Here is a 15,392-nt window from a genome sequence, read left to right as displayed (position 1 = left end):
TTTAACCTCCTAACCAATAAATGTACATACTCCCTGCTCTAACAGACCTGATTTAAATGGCTGAATTCTCTCATCAGTATGAAATTCAGCTCTGCAGTGGTCTGGTAAAGAGTCCTTCATTTGATCCAGGTTTACTAGAGAAAAGGTGCATCGAAAAGTTGCAGGTAGCCTTGAGGACTGGAGCCATGGTGGCTGCGTTGAAAAAAGTTCTTCTTGTCCAGCATGTCCATTTATGTTGGATCTTCGTAGGATCTACCATACTATTCCAGTTTCCAGGTTTTAAATGAATTGGTGCTCTGATAAGTGTTTGTAGCTTAGGATATTGTGTCATAGTTTAAACCTACTTTAACCAATTCCACAACTGTCTGCTGTCTTTATTGGTCTTCATGATGCTGTGTGTTCAATGATTACTAACCACTGAGATTAAGTTACACATGTGATCTTTGTTCTCTAATAAGGTGCCCTCTGGTGGGAAAGGGCTGCACTGGAATTTATTTGAGGAAAATAAATTCAATACAAATGCCGTACAAAATCATACATTTTACAAGCCAATTTCCTTCTTTTAGGTCACAAATTGTAGAACACCAGCCCTACGGTCAATAAAATGATAAATAAAGTAATTAAAAGCTAGAACATTCCTTGTTAAATAGGCCAAGAAAGTTTGATATATATGGTTTAAAATGTATTAAAAAGGCCAATTGATTAAAGATCTCGCAGTGTTGGTAGTTCACCTGGAAGCCTAAAAGAGATTATGTAGCGCCATCTATTGGTACAATATCTTTACTGCTGCTCTGTTTAGACAGTCGATGAAAAGAAGACCTCTTACTCTGTCCATTTTTCCTAATCCAGAGCATTAGTGTATTTAGTGCTCTGGAAAACAAGGGAAACGATTCAATACGTGTCCAAGCTGTCACGTCTTGGTTTATTCAACTGTTTTCGGCAAAGAAAGTACGCCAATTAAAAAAAAAAAATAGGGCTAAATCTTGTTAATGATTTTAACTTTTAACGTATTGGCTGAAATATAAATCTACGTCAGATTTAAAAAAATACACATTAAATATAAACGTAATTACTAATTTCTCTTTTACACGTTTGTGCAGTTGGTAGCACTGTTGCCTTGCAGCAACAAGGAGGTCCTGGGTTCGATTCCCGGCCGGGGGTCTTTCTGCTTGAAGTTTGCATGTTCTCCCCGTGCATGCGTGGGTTCTCACCGGGTACTCCGGCTTCCTCCCACAGTCCAAAGACATGCCTGTTAGGTTAATTGGTCACTCTAAATTGCCCTTAGGTGTATGAATGAGTGTGTGCATGGTTGTTTGTGTGTTGCCCTGCGATGGACTGGTGACCTGTCCAGAATGTACCCCGCCTCTTGCCCATAGACTGCTGGAGAGAGGCACCAGCTCCCCCGCGACCCACTATGGAATAAGCGGTAGAAAATGACTGACTGACGTTTAACAAGCGGTAAGTTCAAAAGTCCTTCCAAGAAGGACAACATTCCCCACAAAACAGTGCGGCCGCATGCGCCTCTTGTCACGTAGTGGTGAAACAATCGGGTCGCGTTTGTGTGTAAGTTTCCATGGAGAGAGGTCGCGCTCACACGCACGCAGTTTATCGTGAGAACTGTGCTACAGATACTCCGTCCAGTTTATCAGGAGCTATCAGCGGGGCCAGACAACGGCCGAGGAAAGGAGCCGACAGCCCTAACTGGTGAGTTTAAAACACAGAGGAGAAACTAGAGGCAGACAAACTGATATGAATGGGAGAAAGTGAACTGTTAAAAGCTGACGTACCAGGACCTAATTTAGACACACAGTGGTATTAAACAGCGCTTCCCATTATTTATGTATTGTTGCCTAACAAAACTGTCTAAATAAGACCAGTTTATTTGTATAACTGCTGAATAAGTTCTGATAAACAATGTTATGGTATGAAAATAGTCTTGTTTATGTTAGATGGTTATATATTATCACATGAAGTGGTTTTGATCAGATGCACTTTTCCCTTATGCTTGCAGGTTAGTGTCTGAGTGTAATTGACCTTGATTAGCTTCCTAATGTCATGTGACCTTGGTACATCTTAATTCCTTTTAAATCCCTCCCCAGCAGATTGCAGGCCAGCAGACCTCTGGTCTTTATTCTCCTTTAGCTGCTCGTTGTCTCAGTGTGACTTGGCTATAGAGCTGGTATTTGTTTTTTTAAGAAAGTAGCTCTATAACTTAGAAGAAAGATGCATTTCATTACTGGGGTGGAAAAGTTGTGTTTTGTTTTACAGATGAGTCACTGTATAATATTGACAGGAGTTTTAAAATTAGGCCAATTTTAGATATACCTTATTCTTAATTTTAGTGATGTTAATATATATCGTTGAGCTTCTCTTTGCTTTCACGTCACTGCTTTTCCTTCTATTTACTCCTATTTGACTGAAGTATTGTGAGAATAGCTCACAAATACAAATCAAATCCATACCACCAGAAACTCCCACAGTGTAGATTACACACTGTTTCTCCCCCCAAAACAAACCCACAATAAACAAAAATGCACTTTTTTGACAATCATTTACCTTCAAATTACTTTGTTATATGGTCAACAATTAAATGTATATGTGTATTTTTATAAAATAATGAAACTATGACCGTTTTCTTTATTGCCTTGGAAAACTGATCATAAATAGCTCAGGGCTTTTTGCATGCATGCAATATTTATTGTCCCATAACATCCAAATGCTGTCACTGTCTTTCCTTAGAGAAAGCTTGACAAAGTTTCTGAAAAAAATCTAAATGTGGCAGGCTTATCCCGCAGCATGCCTGATTATTTTAGCCAAGATAAACGTTTAATTTTTGGTTGATTTATATCTGGTAAATCACATTTTGATCAAATATCTCTAATACAAGATAATTTAGTTTAAAAATGTTCAGCTTTACCACTGATTATGTTTCCTGCGTGACATAATAAAAAGCAGAAGGCAAATATTCTTCCCAATCTGCACTTGAAAACCACCACTGAGTTTAGCATTTATTCTGTTTTTGCTCTTGCTATGAACTCTATGAATCAAAATCAAAATAATACATAAATGGTATAGATAACGTAATTATAACTGTAAGAATCAATATGTATTTTCAGCAGCTATCTACTTCAGTTTTAGGTAGAGCAACTAGATCATGTAACACCTTTTGTTTACATTTTTTGGACCGACGCTGTAAACTTGAAAATGCTGAAGGTTCTCAAACTATGGGATTCTCAGAGTAGCCCATTTCTGCTACTTAGGTTGTAATATTTTCATATTTAGAGTGTTATTGGTAACTTTTGTTTTAAAAAAAACATGTTTACATTCACAGATACACTAAAGTAACATCAATTTCTAGCATTGTGCTGCAAACTACAGGACATATGATGTAAGGACTCTGTAGTTGTTGTCCCTGTAATTTTGAAGGAACCCTCAGGGGGAGTGATTTACCTGAACAGCCTAACGGTTTGATCAGAATGCCCTGTGGCGTCATTTCAAATCCTATTGCCAGGCAGGGAGCTTGAGAAACGCTGTGGATACCGGTAAGCAAGTTGGTGATGTAACAACCTATTTATATCTCCTGTGGATTAATCCGTCCAGGGCAGCTTGTGTCATCACCCTGGGGTGTTTGTGTCACAGCTTCCTACAAGACTAAAGTGCTGCACACACCTGATCCTCCTCATTCAGGCAAAAAAACAGGAAGTGATCGGAGCATCATCTTTGTCCTACCTCTCTTACAATTCAGATTTCTGAGAAGCTGACTGCGTGAATGTTAATACATTTGGAACTGACGACTATCTGATCAATTTCTCTTTGATGCTTTTCAGATGCCTCTTTGCTACAAACTTAACTACATCCCCAAGATACAACCTTTGTAATCATGGACCAGGGACTGCAAGATGATCTTTAAACCCCGGACTCGGTAGATGTGAAACATTTTCAGTTGAAGAACAACTGAAATCTTTTGGAGGTCAGACCAAACATTACGTCAGTTGAACAGAACAGGAAAGGGAATTGACTGTAGAAATAGAGCTGCTGATCTAACACATAAGGAGAATCAAGAACCTGATGAAACCATTTTAAGAGGAGATGAATCGCTACACAACCCTGAAGCAGCTAGGTGATGGCACCTACGGCAGCGTGCTGATGGGAAGAAGCAACGAGTCTGGAGAACTTGTAGCTATTAAGAGGTAAGGAGTTAAAGTTTGTTTTTTTGTTTACTGTTTTTCTTTCTTGTTAATCACTATAGTTATCTATTGTACATGTTCTGAAGATAGAATAATATTTAGACCAAATATTAATATGACATGTTCACTGTTGGTGAGTAGCAATTTTTCTACCAATTATTTTAGCTGCTAAAATAATCGCATTGATTGAATGTATAACATGTTTGATGCTAAAATAACATTGATTATTTCAGTTATGATGTTATCTGTGAATTGATTATTTTTATTTTGGTCTTGATGTTATTTTATGTGCGTAGAAAATTATAATTTTTTGTCCTTAAGCTCTTTAATAGAGTAAAAAATGTCTGACATCTAGGTTGCTTTGCTGACATTTCACTTATAGCTTAACTGTTATTTTAAATCAGTGTTGCTTAAAAAGAGTAATGGGATGGCCCTCCTTTTGTTTCTACACCATGAATATCCACGTTTTTCAAGACCAGAAATATTTCTAAACAGCTGAATTTGCCTTTCCTGTCAGCAAGAGGAAAGTGTAAGAGGCTTCTTTAGGCCAGCTGGCCAGCAGTGTGCAGCAGCAGGGGGGGGGAAGGCCATTGCTACTTCACTGTAATTTCCATACAACCTGAGCAATCTGCTGGGTTTCCTTAGATAGAAAAACTTTTTAACCAGTTTGAATAATAAACTGAATTTGACTTCACTGTTTGATAATTAGAATCAATTGGAATGTACGTACCCGACTTGAAATCTGCATGGTTCGATTGAATTGCCTTGAGACGTGCTGTGAATTGTATAAATAAATTGAACTGAATTGAAATAAAAATACTTCAAGCTGTAGGAATGGTTTGACCCTTGATGTTATCACGCAGGCATCGTTACCAGATGTAAAATAAAACTATAGGATTTGTCAATTTCAGGTTTCTTGCTAACAGTAGTGGAAACAAACCAGCAACCTATATTGGTTTGTGTGTGACACATGCCCGTAGTGTTTAATAATAGACGTGAAACCTGGGAGATGGGTCCACACGTTGACCGTTTGGTTACCATGCAAGATAATACATGTGGTGATGGTGAAAGGCAGTGAAAGTAGATGGGGGGGGGGGGGCGTGTCAGGTTCCTGATATTGTAAAGTAGAAGAGGAGACAAGGACATGTGCTCACTCTTTAACATAAATGTATGTAATTCCCGAGGGAGGGAGTGATGTTGTTGATTTGAGAGGCTAACCAAGTGCCAGCTGGCCAGTGGCAATATGTATTATAATAAAACTGACAGACACATTAATTGCTTAAGTTTAAGTGAGAAAAAGTAGTGTTTCACAGCAAGAACAGTAACTGTGAAATCTTGCACCCTTGAAGCTTTGCTCCTGCAATAATGCAAGCTGCAATTTAAGACATGTCAAAAAGGACTGAATTATTTATAGTCACACAAAAGACATTGCACTGTTACTGTAAAGATAGTAATAGTACTATTTTGTGTATTCATGATAATTGATGTGGCCTGCAGTTGGACATCTCTTTTTATTGCATATCTGCGGATCACATGCTCGTTTTTCTTTCTTGTCTTTCCTAGGATGAAGAGAAAGTTCTACTCATGGGATGAATGTATGAATCTAAGGGAAGTCAAGGTATGGATGGCCATATTTATTACCATATCCTGGCATCACTGAAAGCCAATGAATTCAACTAGGCTGCTTTGTGACGTAGGAAAGGCAACGCACTTAAACACCTGCCGGTATCGGGGCTGGAAACTGAATCAGTTTGACAGCAACTTCAGTATCAGTGTGCCGTTCAACACTGAAGTCTGCTAAGAATGGCGCCTTCACCTAACCGAAGGATGTCCATTTGTAAATCTTGTAGTTAATGTACATACGCATGTTTCTTGTCTTCCACTTTGTCTCTCACTACAGTCTTTGAAGAAGCTGAACCATGCGAATGTGGTGAAACTGAAGGAGGTAATCAGAGAGAATGATCACCTCTACTTTGTTTTCGAGTACATGAAAGAAAACCTGTATCAGCTGATGAAGGACAGGTAAGAAGACCACAGTCGGTGTGCAGATGTTTAGCAGTATGGTGTCCTACAGTGATATTACGACAACATCACAAACATCTGGATCACAAAACATCCATTAAAATGTTGTAGATATGTTACTGTCGGTTGTTTGTTGTATATTTTAAATAACTTAGTGGAATGGTCTTCTTATTTTAGTACTTTTATGACCATCTCTAGAGGCATTGGTGTTTACCTGCAGAGCACACCTGGGTCTTTTCCGTCAAATGGAAACATTGAAAAGTAAATCTGCTTCTAGGGTTGTACAGTCAATAAGAATAGTAGCTAAATGTTGCTCTACAAGAAGGCTTTATGTCATGAAAATGTTGTCTTCCTGCCCCTCAAAATAAAATATCAATTTTATGTTTACAGAAGAAAATTGTTTCCTGAGTCAGTGATAAGAAACATAAGCTTTCAGATTTTGCAAGGCCTGTCATTTATTCACAAGCATGGTAGGTGTACCGTGCTGGGTTCATGCTTCCCGATCTGTGAGAGCGGTTTCATTCTGCAAGATTTAGTAACACATGTTTAATGTGAAAGTATTGGCATTATTTCTAATCAAAATACCAAAAGAAAACTGTGATGCTGCACGAAATGATTCTCCGAAGACTAATAGCTGGATTGTTTAAAATCCTGAAAATTCTTGTAGTATGTGAACCCTCCATAACTGTCTCGATGGGAACATTTGTCTAACTCTTTGGTCTGTGTTGTTTGAATGTGATGAAAGGATGTGTGGATGCCCCTACTTTTATCATTAAGCATTATTTTTAACTATATGTAGATCAGAAGCATCACAAATAGCAAAAAAAAAAAAAACATACAAAAGCATCCATTTTAAAATTTCAATCCATTTTTAAATACAGACACATCTGCAGAGCTAGCTAAAAGTATTCATGCCCCTCCACAAATCAGTGTTTCTTTAATGGAAGAATTTTAAGAAAAAGACCATGGTTGAAAGTAAGCCCTACCTGCTGTTTGCCATGACCGATGCTGGAGACAGAGAACATGTAGAAGAAGCTCTGGTCAGATGAGACCAAACTTAAGTTTTTGACTTTCATTCAAGTTGTTTTGTGGAAAAACTACATCTGCAGAACACCCTGTACCCACCGTCCTAATGTTAAAACATGATGGTAGCAGCATAACACCATAGGGATGCTTCCCTTCAGCAGAGAAAGGAAAAATGGTGAGAGTTGATGGGAAGAAGGATGGTGCTAAATATATGAGTGTCCTGATAGAAAATATGTTAGAGGTGGTGAATTAGGTTCACCTTCCAGCATGAAAATGTCTGTAAATACATAGCCAGGCTTACAACGGATTGGTTTATATAAAAGGTATAATATATAGAGTGGCCCAGTCAAAGTCCTGACCTAAATCTGGTTGAGAATCTGTTGCAAAACTTGGACATAGATGTTGATCTTTACGTTTGGCTGAGTTTTAGCTGTTTTATAATCAGTGTCTAAATGTGCAAAGTTGGTGGAGACAAACCCCCAAAAGACCTGCAGCTCTAACAAAAATTGCTTCAACAAAGTATTGACTTAAGCGGGCTAAACACTCTTGTGTAAAACCATATATCATTCAGAAGTATGCACTTCAGAAGTGTGCACTGCTTTATGTAAATACATGACAGAAAATCCCAATGAAATACATTAAAGTTTGTGGTTGTAAAGTGATAAAATGTCCAACAAGGGGTATGAATACTATTGCAGTGTAAACATCCATGCATCCTCCATCCAAAATGCATGTGCCTTTCCAGACTTCTCTTTTCTTAACATTCTTTGATTTCCCTTGTATCTTTTCTTCTGTCTTTTTCTCTTTGGTGTGTTGTTAGAGAGAATAAGATGTTCACAGAGAATGAAATTAGGAACATCATGTTTCAAGTGCTGTCTGGGTTGGCTTTTGTGCATAAGCACGGTAAGGAGCGTTACTTTTTCATTTTTCTCTTTTAGACAAAGTCACATAACCTTTGCTTTTTAGGTTTGATATATTTCATATAAACAATCTTGTCACTGTGACCCATGGGTAGGAATGTATTGCATATGCAAATATGTTTGCATTATTATTTATAGCCACTAGGTATGCTCCTGCTTTCTTTCAAATAAATTCTATAGAGACATGGAGCAAAATATAGTTTTTCAGGCCATTAAACACCTTGACCCCTTTGGTTACGTTTGATTCATTTACAAACATGTGATTTTTATTATTTGAATATGGGAGACTTTTTTCAGTTTCCCCACATGATGCAACCTGCTGAACTCACATTTCATGGGGAATTTGTAGTAAATTAAATATTTGCTGCTGCACTTCTAAACTCGACATATATTAACCCATTCAGTCTAAAACAAAATTGGGCTAATGTTTGATTATGACTGAATAGAGTCCATCAGTAAGCTGGTTAACCCCAAAAGACTGTAGAGGATGTGTTTTAAGGTCAGCACAAGATGACCATTTTTGGTCCAAAACGTGAAAATATATGTTTCCGATTTGGTTTATAAAATAAATATATAATAATATAATATAAATATAATATACCATCTGACATGCCATAAATCTAGGTAATATAAGCATGACAATATAGTGATGCTGTGAATAATATACAATTAAAATTTTAGATTTTAAACCAATCAGAGAGTTGATTCTACATATTTCCTGTTATTTTTTCATCATCATCTTGCTGTCTGGTTATAAGCTCTTAAGTTGTAATGATTTTTCCAGGTTTCTTCCATCGAGACATGAAACCTGAGAATCTGCTGTGCATGGGTCCAGAGCTGGTGAAAATAGCAGACTTTGGACTGGCCAGAGAGATCCGCTCCAAACCTCCTTACACGGATTACGTATCAACAAGATGGTAAAAAAACCACTAAACGTCATGCTCGTAGAAAAATATAAGGTCTATAATGTACCAGCAGTTTGTTCTTTGTAAAGTTTATGCTGAGATGATTTTATGCTGCTTCAAATCAACTTTTACATTAATTTATTTTTGCTCTGCATCAAGGTACCGAGCTCCTGAGGTGTTGCTAAGGTCATCCACCTACAGCTCTCCTATTGATCTATGGGCTGTGGGCTGCATCATGGCTGAACTCTACACCCTTAGACCTCTTTTTCCTGGAAATAGTGAAGTGGATGAGATCTTTAAGATCTGCCAAGTCCTGGGCACAGTTAAAAAGGTGAGAAGATCTTGGAATGAAAGAGGTCGAGGCGATTGACCTTAAGCCAGGTTTTAATTAAAATAATTTAACCATGTGGCTTTTAATAGTTCTTAGAACATAAATCAGATATATTTTTTTACCAATAGACCAGGTGAACTGTTTCATTTACTGTGGTGAAAGGTGTGTTGGAGATAGATTAGTTATAAGTCCTCAGGAGGTATTGCAGGATAACCCACAGTGTCACCTCAATCAATACAGCCACAAAGACATGGAAGTATGTTGGAAAAACGATGGCTCACTCTAAAGCCTTAAACTGGATTAAACAAAAAGCAATCTTTACAACAACTCTTTACAGAAATGCCACCAAATTATTTTTGACAAAATGTGATCAAAGATGGACAGAAAAGACAGTAGACATGTCTTTTTGGGTTAGAAGATTCCTCCTGCTACAGCTATTTCTATCTTGTGTTTCCTCTCATTTTAAAGGCCAATTTTAATTTACAGGATATGTAAGTAGATAGCTCCTGCACCTGCTGACATAAGTGGAATATATGTTCTAATATCATTTGTCAATTACACCCTAAAAAACTTTGCTCTTTGTCTTCCTTTGAAATAAGGGGTCACAGGAAGTAACAGATGACAGAGTTTTTGTTATATTAATGTAACAAAACTGATAAATGCTCTTTTAAAGGTATAACCTGATACGGGCATGTTTTTTTGCACACGAGATGATTTGATTTTTTTTTACAATTAGTTGGATTGGCCAGAGGGGTTCCAACTAGCATCTGCTATGAATTTTCGCTTCCCCCAATGTGTGCCGACCAACCTGAAGACCCTTATTCCAAATGCCAGCAAGGAGGCTATTGCACTGATGCAGGACATGCTGCAATGGGACCCCAAAAAGAGGCCCACTGCTGTACAGGTGAGCAGCAAAGCCACATTTCTGAAGTAAAGTCTTAAGCATGTCCATTGTACATGCTTTTTATTTTTGTATTTGGAATGAGAGCTTTACATATTCTGTCCTTTTCATTCCTCTCCTTGGCAAGACCTTGAGGTACCCTTATTTCCAAGTAGGTCAGGTGTTGGGGCCTCGTCCTCAGAGCCAAGAGGTTAAGAAGGTCCAGACTCGGCCAATGGTTCAGAAGCAGTTCTCTGATTCAAAGACAGATCCCCAGCAGTCGTCGGCAGAGTCCAAAGCTTCCACATCCTCCTCTAGAAACTATCAACAGCATCAGCCTCTTCAGCAGATCCCACTTCCTCAGGTTGACAATAAAACAGGAGGTGTCAGCCACGCAGTGAGTAGCTTCAGCCTTTTTATTCTAAATGAAGTGTGTGGAATGTATTGATCCCATCATGATAGTGTTTATTTTTCAGAAGGTGGCATCAATGGGCAGCGAAAATGCTTTAGGAGGCAGCGGGATGGGGCTGCTGAAGAGTGGTCGTCGTCGCTGGGGACAGGCAGTTTCCAAGACATCAGACAGCTGGGATGAATCCGACCAATCGGAAACCGCTGCCTCCAATTCCAAGAAGCCTAGCCTTGGGACTGCAGAGGAGGACAGGAGCTCTAAAGAGCACTGCTCACAGTAAGTGCTGTAATACCTTATGTGACAAACTTCACCCGTGTGGCGTTGTTGTATGGTTCATAGGATTGTAGGAAGGCATTTTTTTTTTTTTTTTACTAAAAACAAAAGCAATTACTTTATTAAATTTGAACTTGCTTGCAGGCCCAAGGAGCAGAAACCTCTATATTCATTCAGCTCAGTTACAAAAATACCCAACAATGTTAAAGTTGGCCCAACGGATTCTAATCTCCCTGGATCAGCAGCACGGCAGCACTATCTTACCCAGTCCCGTTACTTACCAGGTAAGACAGAGTCAAAAGTGACACAATTCATTAAAAACATATTAAATATTTATCTGATTGATACAATACATAAATACATACATTTATCAATAATTACTGAATTGTTTAGATAATTTAATAAGTACATAATTAAACATGAAAATTATTAATCACACTTTGTATGATATGTTAAAAACATATGTAAGTATTTCTTTTATTTAATTATTTTATAGTCAAGGATCTCATGAATTCATTTGAACTTTCATCCTTTCCAAACAACAGCTGATGAGATTATTATTGCTATAGATAAGGTGATTGGTCACTGTTGAGTTGCTGTGCTGCACAAGCCATAATGAAAATTCAAATTATTTAATGATAAACTGTAGCACAGAAAATACCAAACATGAAAACCTGAAGTGATTATAAATGTTTTGACAATTAATTCTTTGTGTATTTCATAAATTATTGACACATTAATATAATTATATATAGTTTTTAAGTATTTATTGTTCTCTTCAGCAGAAAATCCCAAAGGAGAATGTCCGGCTATCAGTTTGTGACCTTTCAGGTTTAAGCACTGATAGGTTATGTCCCAGAACAATGATCTGAAGCACACCAGCAAGTCCTCCTCCAAATGTTTAAAAACCCCCCAGAAAATAAAGGTTTTGGAGAGGCCTAGTTAAAGTCTGGGGTTAAATACGATTGGGTTACTGTGGCATGATCCTAAACAGGCTGTTTATGCTTGAAAACCCTCTGGTATGAAGTATAAATAATTCAGCAGAAAGAGGGGGCCAAAATTACTCCACAGTGATGTAAAAAACTCTGCTTGATGTTGCAAATGCTTCATTGCAGCTGTTGCTGCCAAGGTTGGCTCAATCAGCAATTAGCTTTATGAGGCAATTAAGATTTTCACATAGGCACGGGTTGGTTTTTAGCATTTGAAAACTGCATTTTACATTAATCTTTGTTTAATATAAATTTGATTTATTATTCGAAACGTTAACGTTTGAGAAGAAAGCTAAAACAGTAGAAATCTGTAAACAAGGCAATACTTTTTAACAGTTCGGTATTTACTGGATATTGGTACTTTTGACCATGGATAAGCCTTTTCCTTTATGTTGTAAATTGCAGAAACTAAAGTAATTCTTTCCTTCTGGTGAAAATTTATTCAGGAGCTTTTTTTTTTTTGTTAGCATTGTTCCTAAGTAAGGCTTCCAATGACAGTAAAATTCATGACAACCCAGATTTTCATAATTTCATATCATTTGTTAGCTCCATTGTTATGTGGATGTTTTTTCTTTTAAGGTTTAATTGGCAGGAATCAGACTTCCTCTGGAGAGAAGGAGTTGGGTGGAATGACATTGCGGGGCCTTTGGGAGAACTCCTCAAACACTGTAAATAAACCCATCTGCTCTATTGGAGGAGGATTAGCCGTCACCAGAGCCAACGCAGGTAACGAGCTTTGGGTTCAGGGCTCCGGATGTTTAGAAGCTGTAAAGCTCACAGCTTTAGAGGCATAAAGCATCTAGAAATCATCTGTACTGTGGGCGGTCAGACAATATCTACCCTCTTACTTCGCCCGACTTTCTTTCACCTTGTGTTTTCCTTTCATTATGTATTTATGAGATTGAGTCTGACTGTTAAAGATCAAGAGCTCCTTAAATGACCCCTTGCTGTACCCACCCTGCTCTTCAGTTTTCATTCCCTCTTTGCTTTACTATTATTTCTTCTACAATCTTGTTCTCCTAAATGTTTTCCTCTTTTTTTCCATACTGCATTTCTTTCTTCTCCAACTCTATTTTGCTGTGAGATTAGAAGAGAATGGCACTAAATCGGTGGAGAGCACTCCAGAGAAAACTGTTATGAAAGAAAGAAAACTGGAGAAAATTGATCTGTCAAAAGGTACTTCAGTCGAATAACTTCACTTCAACATTTTGGTTGTTTTAGAAATGCAGACGCACTTTGCTCAAAGGCTTAATTGAGTAAACATATGCTTTATGTAATTCAGTCAGACAGCTATAGTGTTAACAGAGCTTTATTAGCCAGTATAGTATAAGTTTGAGTTTGGCTTGTAGGCTCAGATCTCATCCCTCCATGGCCATGCTGCTCAACATGCCACAGAGCAACGAGTGCATCTCTGTCCCCCTAAACATCTCTTCTGCATGTCAGGAGGGGCAAGAGAACCTAGCAGACGTTGACAGCAATGGAAGGCAGGCAAGCAGGCAGGAGCAGCGGGTGAAATCCAGAGTCTAGCTGGAGGTTCAGCAGCATACATAGACCTCCAGTAGCATATCTTGAGTTAACTGACTGAACTAGCTCACAGGCTTCGCCTCGTTTATGGTATATTGAACAGCTTGAGGGAAAGTATGACTAACAGCCAGCATGGTGGCAAATCCAAACTCCGTCATTCAAATTGAGACTTCCTGGAATAAAAACAGCTGGCAAACTTACCACATCAAGTTGTATTCATTATAATACAATGCTTCTTATATGGATTCTAGATGCTGCAAGTGTTTTTTTTTTATATGTCACTACTTTTGCTGTTCTAGTTTAGGCTAATAGATATTGTATTAATCAATCTCACACAAAATACACACTCTTAAAGCGTGTCCTTTGTCTCTTAAAGGGAACTTTGTGAGCACCAAATACAACCTTTCCAGTGGTTACATCCCTTCTTTCCAGAAGAAAGAGGTTGGCACGGTGGGACAGAGAATTCAGCTTGCCCCTTTGGCTGGCCAGCACTCAAGTAAGAGTTTCACCTTCTGTTTGTCAGAGATAAATCTTTTCACACTACTTAAACTTGTGTCACCGTACTCTTTTTCCATTCTATTACTTCAAAGATTTCTGTCAAAACATACTTATTCAAACTTCTTCTCTTATTTCTTTACTTTAGTCCATCTTTCTTCTAATTCTTCTCCTGATCATAAAAAAAAGACAAAATGTGCAAAACTCAAGCCCATTCCCAACTCTTCACTGAGTGAAACTAATGAAGGTACTCATTTTGTAGCTGATTCTGATGGGTTTTGTTTTCATTTATTGGCTGTGATTAATTCATTTGAATATTTTAGTAGCAAACTTCCATTTTTTATTTTACATACTCTTTAATAAAAAAGTAATTTTCAATAAATTAGAATATGCTTTCAGATGAGGCTGGTTTGTCAGATTAGAAGTACTGTTTCAAAATAACCTTTCCAGCAGGTATTACAAATACTTTTCATTAAACCCACACTTCTGTGTTAATGTTTTTTTTGGTCGGATGTAATATTCTAATCTTAGATGTTGCGATTTCATTACCTGCAAGTGGAAAATCATCATAATGAACAGAAATGTTAGGCCTGAAAACACCAATCTGTGTGTAAATAATCGATCCTGTGTTTTACCTAGTGAATTAAGTTACTAAAGTAAACATCCCTTCCAGTAATAATCTAACTTGCTGTGTGTGTTGCTTGTTGTAAATCAGAAGTAGAAACACAACTGACTGACGTGTCCTTTCAGATTTGGAGGGCTGGAAGCGGCGGGCCGACAGGACTCAGGTTAAGGACAGCAGCTTTATAGCATTGGGGAAAACGTCTGGTAATCTGCTGAGCAGAGCTCCTGCAGTGCCGCCAGTCCACGGCAGGGTGGACTGGACATCTAAGTACGGCGGAAACCGATAATGCAAGGAAGCAGGGCACAAAAACTCTTCGCTGTACTTGGTTTTGCGTCCGCATCTTTGATAGCAAATGTAGATCCTGAGCATCTCTTTCAACAAAAGGATGTATATTTTTACCCCAAGATGTGGTAAACCGACCAGCTTTTTAAGTGACGTCTTTTTCCTATGGTTGTACGTGTTTGCCAAGACTGCTACTGTCTGCTAGACAATATCAAAGTATTCTTCTGGGATCTAGTGGGAGCCAGTCCAACTGTTAATGGTTACGGATTCTAAGTAGGGTTTGAATGGGGCGAGAGAGTACCTTTTTTAAACTTTTTATTTTGTTGTAAATAATCGTTTCAGAAATCTGTGAAGCGAACTTCCCAGTTTCATTCTTTGGATTTTAGGTAACAGTTAAGAATGATAATGTTGATATTGTAAAGCAACTCCTGGACTCTTTGTATCATGCAATGAAAAAATAAACATTTTGTAAATATTTTATACTAATAAACATATAGAAGTTCAAAATGTATTTAGGAAAAAAG

General features: G+C 37.9%; 1 protein-coding gene across 8 annotated transcripts; it reads left to right on the top strand.

Moving 5' to 3' along the window:
• The first annotated feature begins 1,557 nt into the window (after positions 1 to 1,557).
• Positions 1,558 to 15,379, top strand: mak (male germ cell-associated kinase). Of its 8 annotated transcripts, none has more exons than XM_047349463.1 (16): positions 1,558 to 1,704; positions 3,828 to 4,190; positions 5,751 to 5,805; positions 6,088 to 6,209; positions 6,600 to 6,679; positions 8,940 to 9,072; positions 9,220 to 9,391; positions 10,128 to 10,295; positions 10,420 to 10,668; positions 10,748 to 10,956; positions 11,098 to 11,237; positions 12,522 to 12,668; positions 13,032 to 13,118; positions 13,843 to 13,962; positions 14,110 to 14,208; positions 14,712 to 15,379. In XM_047349463.1, the coding sequence occupies exons 2-16, from the start codon at positions 4,090 to 4,092 to the stop codon at positions 14,870 to 14,872; spliced, it is 2,043 nt and encodes a 680-aa protein (XP_047205419.1). In that variant the 5' UTR covers positions 1,558 to 1,704; positions 3,828 to 4,089; the 3' UTR covers positions 14,873 to 15,379. The 8 variants fall into 8 exon arrangements, with proteins under 8 accessions (XP_047205419.1, XP_047205418.1, XP_047205421.1 ...); XM_047349462.1 differs by lacking the exon at positions 6,600 to 6,679 and adding an exon at positions 8,056 to 8,138 and having other exon boundaries at positions 1,559 to 1,704; XM_047349465.1 differs by lacking the exons at positions 6,600 to 6,679; positions 13,032 to 13,118 and adding an exon at positions 8,056 to 8,138 and having other exon boundaries at positions 1,559 to 1,704.
• The last annotated feature ends 13 nt before the right edge of the window (positions 15,380 to 15,392 follow it).

This window comes from Girardinichthys multiradiatus, chromosome 21 (assembly GCF_021462225.1).
Source record: "Girardinichthys multiradiatus isolate DD_20200921_A chromosome 21, DD_fGirMul_XY1, whole genome shotgun sequence".
In the NCBI taxonomy this organism is placed as follows: domain Eukaryota; kingdom Metazoa; phylum Chordata; class Actinopteri; order Cyprinodontiformes; family Goodeidae; genus Girardinichthys; species Girardinichthys multiradiatus.
Note: the sequence above shows the minus strand (reverse complement) of the source record. Positions and strands in the feature narration are given on the sequence as shown.